Here is a 9,236-nt window from a genome sequence, read left to right as displayed (position 1 = left end):
GGGAGAAGCTGAGTGCAATGACGGCAATGGTGGTGAAGACAACAACTCCCATGATCCCACGCTGCTTCATTTGAGACCCTCTAGCTGCAGAAACTCCGTATTGTATGTTTAAGGGGATTCAATATAAGACACTGAAATATACAGGTTCCAGCTACAGTGACTTTGACTTCTGCGTCATCGTAGCTAAAGAGTCCGGGTTTGGCAACTCCTGCTCTTACTGCTGGCTACATATCTCTCCATTCACCTGTGTGCTTTGCCTCAGCAGCACAGTAGGCTGGACAGACTCGACCATCACAGCCAACACCTGAAGCAAAGCGAGTCTCTGGCTTCGCCTCGCAGCTCTTCCCAGCAGCCGCTGCTCCACCTCCAGCAGTGTCATGGCTGACACGTCCAGCTCCTCTTTATCCTCCTCCTCTTCATCTTCTGCAGATGCCCAGCTGGTCAGCTCCTGCAGAAGAAGCAAGGAAATAATTAAGCAGTGACCAGAGGTTACCTTCTCCACATTCTCAGCAATACGAAACACAGGAGTATTTATTGCACTGGACTGATCATGTTTTACAGGTGTAACTATGTGTACCTGCAGCAGTTCCAGGAAAAAGTCTCCAGGAAGGTCATAGTCTTTGAGTTCAGCCAGCAGCTGCATCAGACACTCTAGCCTCCACTGCTCCCCTGACACCTTCTCATACAGAGCATCATCCTCATCACTGGGAGGCGGAACAGAGAAGTGAGGGAAGACACTGAGAAATGTAGAGCGTTATAGTCATCACCTGTGGAGTGAGATGAGGGGGGCTTTGTGCTGTGAGCATTATGCCCTAACACAATAAGTCAGTGCTGTTTCACAAAGATTACAAGTGAGAACATGTCAATCACCTGCAGCTCTCTTGGAGGGAGAGTCTGGCTCCTCCATCACTGCCCGGGGTGAAGTGGAGGTCTGCTGCCACCGTGGTCTCCTGTCCCTGCAGACCTGAGAGCTGCCTCAGCGCTGACAGGGCTACAGACGCCTCGATGTGACTCAGGTACCACAGCAAAATCTCCTGACAGGGGGCACTGTGCAGCACAAAGTACATGCACACACACACACACACACACACACACACGAAGAGGGGGTTAGAAAAGTTTCACAGTGCTCTCAACTGTTCATACAGCTACAGAGTGAGCAAAGAGCATCAATGACTGATGTGATGCACTGCGCCATAGCTAAATTAGTCAATTTCAAGCTGAACCAAAGCAAACTGTATGAAAATATATTGAGCATGTCCTGAAGTCCTGAACAAAACTTTCAATTGAACATGTCCTTTTGATGAATCAATCCAATCAATTTGAAAACATGAACAAACCAGAAAAAGGAACAAACACACACACACATATATCCACTGATACACCTTCCTTGAGAGACCACTGGAATGCGTTTATTGTGAAGCAGCTGCTGGAATGTGATGTACATGGAAGTCTTTAGCCACCGAATACTGACTTATTGCTTTATGAAAGTTTATCTTAATCTAGATTTGTACTTTTTTTGTTGCTTTTTTGCTATTGAATCAGTATGAAATATTGCCAGGGAGGAATGGATTTCATTACAGCTCTGACAAAGCATGAAAAAGTTCAAGCTTTTTTTGTATTCCTTTGGGAGTCTAGCATCGAAGCACGAAGGAGGGGAATCTAGATCATGAATGAAAGAACCAAATACTGGATCAGTTTTTGAATGAAAGAATCGAAATCAAACACTTGCTCCCTTAATGACACAGTGGCACTAATTCCATATGCGGATAATTATTCAAACATTCGAAAGGTGACAAAAATGAGTCCAACTGCAACCTACTGAAATCCAACTTGCAAAATTCTTAGACATTTAAAACAATAACAGATTAACACATAACCTTAACCCAATGAGTTGTGATTAATTATATAGGTGATTTGCTTTCATAAATGACAATATTGGTGACAGAAAAACTTTCACATTGTGTCATGCAAATGATTAGCATTTAATGAAGTGGTTAGAGCACTTGGAACTTCAGAGGATTCTCTCAGGTTTGTTCGAACTTCAAAATAAAGGCTTCTAATTTTGCTGCTATCTAAAATGCCATTAAATTGGACTTTTGTTGGCCCCTGATGGTATTATATATTACACTTATGATCACAGTAATGCTGTATGTCTCTCTAATGTCTCTACGTTGATACACTCATGTCCCCAGACCAGCCCCCATCAGCGACCTCAGCACCATGAACCACCCAGGGCCTTGAAGTGGTCCCGGCTTGGAAGATAAATGATGTGACTGAGGAACCGCTGTCTACCAAGAGCTTATTAGAGCTGATGGAATCTAATCCTGAGATCATTGCAACCCTGTGTGTGTGCGCATAATGTACAAATGTATGGAAATATATATATATATGTGAACTAAGCCACCGAGTGTGGCATAAGCAGGCGTGGTCTGCTCTGTCTTAGCTGTTTGGTGTCAGCAGAGGGGTGTTGTGTGGTGTTGGTGCAGAGGACAGGAGCCTAGAGGGTCCATAAGAGATAGCTGTGAGGAGTAAAAGCTGCAACCCGCTTATTGTTCCTGACAGGAACCACACTGGGGCTGTGACTATGATCACAGCTGCTGAGAACATTACCACATCACAATATGGTTTTGTTATTTTGACCACTGCAAGCAGCTACTGAAGCCTGGCAGCCTTTTTCTGGTGGTGGTCAGAGGCCTTGACCGGATGTCAGCGGTAACTGTGGATCAACTATGACTGTGGGCGGTCATATAAGATTTGTGGTTATATGAATATGCGAACAGATTTGCTGAGAGGAGAGATGGTTCAGTGTGTTGTTGGTAAAGGGATGGAGACCTTGTGGAGAAACAGAGCACAATTCTCCTCTGACTTAAAATCACATAGAAGTTTTAACTTAATTAGAACATTTTCTATCTATGGAAGAAAGATGTGGCTAAGGATCAGAAATTCAGGCCATAAATATTAAAGGTTTGATCACAGTAGCATTCACAGTATCAAATAATATGTGCAGACCATTTGTCCCGACAAAGAGACAGAACTGTCTTTACGTCCATGTATGGTGTTAATAGACCCAATAATCCTCAATTGAGGTATGTGAATACAGTTCTTGAGGATCAGTGTCTTCAGATGATGCAATAAGGATCAGCATTGAAAAAAGGATTCTACACTTTAAGATACAAAAAAATAAACATTTTCTCTATGTAAAGGAGAAATACTAGAGAGGAGAAAGTGTGAAGAACGTGTTATGGGAAATTCATTTCTTAATCATTTGTAACACATCTGATAATGTATGTGTATGTATATGTATATGTATTTGTTTTTGTGTGTGGTGTGGTGTGTTGTGTGTGTGTGGTGTGTGTGTGTGTGTGTGTGTGTGTTGGTCGTGTGTATGTTCTGAGATCACAGAGTGTGTGGCAGTTGAGGCTCCAGTCAGTGTCCAAAGCTGGGTGGAGATTTGGAGGTGCTGCTGCTGTAGCAGACAGGCCGGTGAAGATTAAAGAACTTAAGATAGACAGACATCCAGAGAAGTTCAAAGACTGCAATATAGCAGGTTTTTATGAGAGGATGTCTGAAGATTGCAGAGCACAGCAGCACTTAAGAGACACATAATCGCTAAAAAAAAAAAAAAAAATCCTTATCTCAACATGACATTCAGTCTCTTTTACAGTGTTGGAAAAGTAAGCAAGTTAGTTAGGGTAACCACAGTTCATTCCACAACAAATCAATGTATTTCAAGACTTTTTATAGCTTGTGTCATATTATTTATTCTTAGAGTTAGAACATGGAATAATCTTATCCCATCATTAGACATTTTCTGGTCTGTTCAGAAAATTTTGAGTTTGAAACTTACATATCACAAGCTATCTATTCTCGGCAAGTTGTATGTAGAACCGTGGGATCAAATCCACTCCGTGTTGTTGTTTTTATCTCTTTGTTTTCAGCAGCGGATGTTTAAACACTTCAGCCAACATAGAGTCATGTACCAAGTTACTCACACAACACTAGAAGAATAATCAGCACAAAACAGAGACATTATAGGCATGAGACACAACCTAAATGCTGCTTTTCATTACCTATATTTAGTTTCAAAGGATAACTGTCCACTCTTATCTCCCCCACTACATGGTGACTGCATGCGAGCCCTGAGTGCTTTCTGAGAACAGCTCTAGAGCCCAGAGAGCCTACTCTTGAGTGACTATCTTCATGTTCTTGACCCAGCGGTACAGCAAGTAGATATCCTTAACTATGGTAACGGATGCAGAGCAGCAAAATGTATCTCTTAAAACTCCTGTTGAAACTCTCCACAAAGTACAATGAAAAGGTTTTCAAGTGGTTGTTTTGGTTTCTGAGATGCTAAGATTTGGATGGTGGTCCATTTTTTGTAATTGCAGAAAAGGGTATATTTGCAGCCTGAGAAAAGACATTGACAGAAAATAATTAACCACATGTGCAAAGAACTGAAATCAAATAAATACCCACAGTTTCACCATTGGCAATTATGTGCATCTTGCAAAGTTTATGCTCATCCATGTATGTATAAAGTCACACTGAAAGTGGAAGTTTTATTTCAAACTTTCTTACTATTCTTTCTTGGATTTATTCACTAATTTTACAACTATTCATGCAGCATATTCTCTTCTCTTGTCCCTGATGTTTCTCCCTGTATGATATGAGCCTTATTTTACTCTATACTTTGAAAACTGGGTGCTAGTTGTCACTATGCACGCACGATTTAAGAGTTTTAGGTTTGAAAATAAAAATAAAATAATTCTTAATATTCACATGAAAATGACTGTAGTTTGACATGGAGTAATTAATGGGGGCAAACCTGCAACCTGCCCTAACAGCAGTTATTGTATAAGGCCATATATTCATGTTTAATTTCTCTTAATTGCTTTGACCTGCACCCACATCATGGATTTATATCCCAAATCCGCTCCCTCTGACCTACAATTAACCTTATGATATCAGGAAGACACAGTCTTTTGTGTTTCTATGTCTTTTAAGTGTGCGTGTGCATGCACATGCATGCATGTATGTTTTTCCACTTCCTCTCCCTCCCCTCTCTTTTCTTTTTAGCTCCTCCATGTTACTTTTCAGCAATTGAAATCAAGGTAATGACTGGGCAAGGAAAAAGAATGTTCTTTCAATAGATAATTAGGGAGATTGGTTTACCAGGGCCACTCAAAGCCTATTCAAATGCATGGCTGAGGCCAGGCCTTGTTGTCTGCTGAGCCCAAAAAGCTCCCAAGAGAGGCATTCGCCTTGGCTTCATTTCTCTGAGCAGGTGCCTGGCAGGTAGTCAATGGAGACGGCCAGTTGAGATATATAAGAAACCCATCCCCCTAGACAAGGGGTCAACATCACAGGTCAGGGGTCATGAACAGAGGTCACAAGGTCAATGTTTAGCACACAGAACTGGCCAGATGACTGGAAATGTATGCTGCTGGACAGCCAGCTATCAGTATGACTGAATGTGTGCAAGAAGTAGAGGTACTACTGTTGTTGATTGACAGCTAATTTTTCTTTCATCTCTACCTAAATATCTGAATTCAGCTAACAGCAAATTAAATTAAATCACACTTCATTGGCTTCACCTGCCTACCCAAATGCATCATCAGCCCAAATCCACTAATTGCTATTAGTGTCTAAGAGTAAAAAAAAAAAAGACTGTTGTGTCTTGTAATTTCACTTTTTATGTTTGAACTGGCACTCAATGTTAAAAACGAGAATTTCTCAAAAAGCTGCAAGGGCTGTTCTCTTTTTAATTAATTGTCTTGTGACCTTGCTTTAGTCTTAATGTATAAGTCATAAAAGTTATGTGATTTATATAGTTTTTTTATTACTTAAACTTTTTTACAATATTTAACATAAACTGAAGTGCATCCAGAATCGATTGATTCTTACCATCCTTGGCATTCCCATGAATTTTTTCATCATAACATCTGCTCTGACGGCTTCATTGGCGCATTATTCTTTTACACTAGATGCGGACTGGTGCCAGTTCACAAATATGCCTAGAATTCCAACCCACGACAAGAACGGTGTAGGATTAGGGGTCAGAGGTGATGTGCACTCTAATTTCTAATTAAGTTTCAGTGTGGAAAAGTGATCTGTCATTGCCCATAGGCTTCTATTGACAAGGGCTCAGCTACCACGGCTTCACACGTAAAGGGATCAACCCCCCCACCTTAATACCACTACAAGCCAACGCCCCTGGAATCCAGCCACCTTGGGCTCCCTGGCTGCACCCCAAGGGAAACACTATATAAATGTCAATGTACTGAGAAACTGCTACTGAAGGAGTCACAGCCATCATACAAACACATGGAGTTCTACCAGTGCTTTTTTCCCCTCTCTGTCACTCTAGTGGTGGTTCCTGGAAATGCAGCAGTGATTTAGGGTCAGATCTTCTTACATAGCAGTGGACCTGAGCTTCTGTGATATGTAACTGAAACTCTGTTGGGTTGGCAAAATGTGCACATCCAATCTCTGCTTGGTGTGCATGTGCCCATACACATGTAAGGGAAAGATTACAGAGGGAACAACAGTATACAACAAAACTCTTAACTCTAGCCCTATGTTGTATGTACTGTTCAGGTATCTGCAACCCATTCTCCATTAGCATTTGTGGCAATAAGCAACATATCCAATATGCATGTCAATTTTTCTCTCTCTAATCAAATAGAAAGCCTGTGAAGTAAATATCTATTTTCTTACAGCCTGGATGTTTACAACATGGGGGAGCGGCTATATAAACAGTATGTGGCAAATGAGGAATTTCTTTTAACGTATCAGGCTGGCCAGCATATGCTAGATATAGGAAACCCATAGCGTCAGTGCCTCCATATCGGCTGCAGAGGTCAAAGGCTAGGGAAGGTCAAAGGTGTCATCCTCCTTTCTCATCATGAAGTGCATTAACATCTTCTCCTGTCCTGTCATATCCAGATGGCTGACCAGGCCACAGGACAGATGCCCCATTTTAAAATATCTCAGGGATCCAAAATGCACCATCGAGAATAAATATGGCTCCATCTTTAGGACATCATATTTCAAAGGAATATGGATATGGATACGGGGGGATGCAGGGTGCATAAGCCCAGGCTGTGTTAAGCATGCCTTAATTGATTCATGGTCCAATTGTAACAGCTTACATTCTTCAGTTTGTGTTTCAATCAAGCTTCTTTTTTTTTGCAGAGAAGAAAGTTATTGTGTTTGATTAAGTGACAAATCATTAGGTGTTATCTAGCTGGAGGGCAAGACCGACATACCAAAAATTTGGAAAGAATTTTTTTCTAAAAATAAACATAAATATAAAGGAAATGTCTTTACTTTACCAAAGTCATCACATAGTGAGCAAATGTTTCGACTATGATAATGCGCCACTGTTGAATTCGGCAGACTAATTAGGCCAGGTTGTTACTGTTGGCAGTCGACCATGATGCATGTTCAGAAAAAGGCAGGGACCTTACCAGGAGCAAGTGACCTCACTTGTGTGCCTAAGTAATTAAATGACAGGGTCTTGGAGTCCATGTATGGCATTTTTCCACATTTTGCATGAGTATGTCACATGATAGCCAAACCCATATGATTGATATTGTAAAAAAAAAAATGGCCAACTGGTTGCTTTAAAAAGTGCAAGAAAAAATATCCAATATATTTAAAAGTTTGTCCATCATTAAAACACATCATTCAGTGTCCCTCTTCAACCAATCAGCACAGCTTTAGAACAGATAACTCCGCCTCTCAGAGCCTGTCATTATTTTTACAGCACGAAAACTCTTCCAGGCATGCTCACAGTCAAACAAATGGAGCCTCTCCAAGCCAAATAGACCAAGCCACCCCACCGGGAGCCTTGGGTTGGCCCTCATGCAGCTTCTCAGACATACACACACATTTGTGTTTGCAGAGAGCGACCGTGACTCATACACACTTTCTCATACACACATCCAAACACACACACATATACATGGCATGCTACCCTGCCCGGAGACCTCTGACTTGAACCTGCTGCTCTCACTCAGCAATACATAAATCACTGGGCTCTCAGCAGCACTGCTGGCCCTCAGTGCCATGCTGAACTTGACTCCACGGGAATAAAAGTCTGTAACAGGATACAAAAACTAATCCAGGCCAGAGACAATTGCTGGCATACGGAGGCCCTAGAGGTGCTGATACCCCCTGTGACGATATGCCATCTCTGTCATGAGACCTCTGACTTCTGCACTAAGGCGACACAAGCTTGGTAGGTGCTACTGCTCAGAGATCGGACAGGGAGAATGAGTGAGGACACGAGGGAAAGGGGTGATGAAGACATAACCTGTCAAGTCACTCTCATTCTTGGTCTCGCCATCTGTTTCTAAATATGCCTCCTTACCCAACTCTCACTCTGTCAGGTATAATGGAGAAGTCTTAAAGCTAAAAGGCTTCAATCTTTGTGAAAGAAAGAGAGGGACATAAAATGACACTGTCTCTCTCACACACACACAAACACTGCTGGAAACTCAAGTAAGTACAAATTTGAGGTTATTGTATCCTTGAGTATTTCTATTCATGCCTCTCCTCCTCTACATTTCAGAGTGAGATATTGCACTGCTTACTACTTTCTACTGTATTTGAAAACTATGGTTGTTAGTTATTTAGGATTTTACACACAAATCATATGGTCAGTTGCTAAAATATGATGATGTGGTATATCAAACCACCTAACTGTACATACAGCTGTTACAGTCAGCTCCACATCAACCAGGGACAACATATTGATGGATCTGTTATCATAATCCAAAAAGAAACACTCTGAATGGGACCACTGTGCATTATGAGTACATTTACTTTTACATATTTTGACACAGTATCAGTAGTATTTACTGATTACTAAGTGGTTATGAAAAAGTGTCTAGTTAATAATGATGCCTTTATGATCTACATAAGCAAACAAGACCAACAGCAATAAGATTGGCTATTTTCTACAGTTATTCTTAATGCCTGCTACTGGGTTTCAAATTCAGTCAGATTCTTTTAGAAATCAATAAAACAAGGCGGTGTAAACAATACCGCTTTGTCAATAGTGGCCGCCAGAATCAACACAAAATGAAAGTTCCTTGTTGCTGCTTTAAATAAATAATCTGAATATATGTTCCACCACTGCACACACACACAATGCCTTTTGTATTGTTTTTCAATACAAAGCTAATATATCACAATTTAGCATGGGGGCAGCTCAGAGGCAGAGCGGGTCA

At 41.2% G+C, this 9,236-nt stretch overlaps 1 protein-coding gene across 1 annotated transcript; it reads right to left on the bottom strand.

The window, feature by feature from the left end:
* Positions 1–214: 214 nt before the first annotated feature.
* Positions 215–1,084, bottom strand: LOC118332885 (transport and Golgi organization protein 6 homolog). Its single transcript, XM_035668321.1, has 3 exons — positions 871–1,084; positions 578–704; positions 215–448 (listed from the first exon to the last, which is right to left on the bottom strand). Exons 1-3 carry the CDS (start codon positions 1,065–1,067, stop codon positions 215–217), a joined length of 558 nt encoding a protein of 185 aa, XP_035524214.1. The 5' UTR covers positions 1,068–1,084.
* Between the last annotated feature and the right edge of the window lie 8,152 nt (positions 1,085–9,236).

This window comes from Morone saxatilis, unplaced genomic scaffold, assembly GCF_004916995.1.
Source record: "Morone saxatilis isolate NCDOM2014 unplaced genomic scaffold, NCSU_SB_2.0 Contig21, whole genome shotgun sequence".
NCBI classification, from domain to species: domain Eukaryota; kingdom Metazoa; phylum Chordata; class Actinopteri; family Moronidae; genus Morone; species Morone saxatilis.
Note: the sequence above shows the minus strand (reverse complement) of the source record. Positions and strands in the feature narration are given on the sequence as shown.

What these genes read in the sequence shown, in the direction of transcription:
- LOC118332885 (XM_035668321.1), bottom strand. Translation starts at nt 1,067, where the DNA reads ATGTACTTTGTGCTGCACAGTGCCCCCTGTCAGGAGATTTTGCTGTGG. An exon ending in TCCCTCCAAGAGAGCTGCAG is followed by an intron (nt 705 to 870) that starts GTGATTGACATG and finishes TCCGCCTCCCAG; the next exon opens with TGATGAGGATGATGCTCTGT. An exon ending in TTTTCCTGGAACTGCTGCAG is followed by an intron (nt 449 to 577) that starts GTACACATAGTT and finishes CTTCTTCTGCAG; the next exon opens with GAGCTGACCAGCTGGGCATC.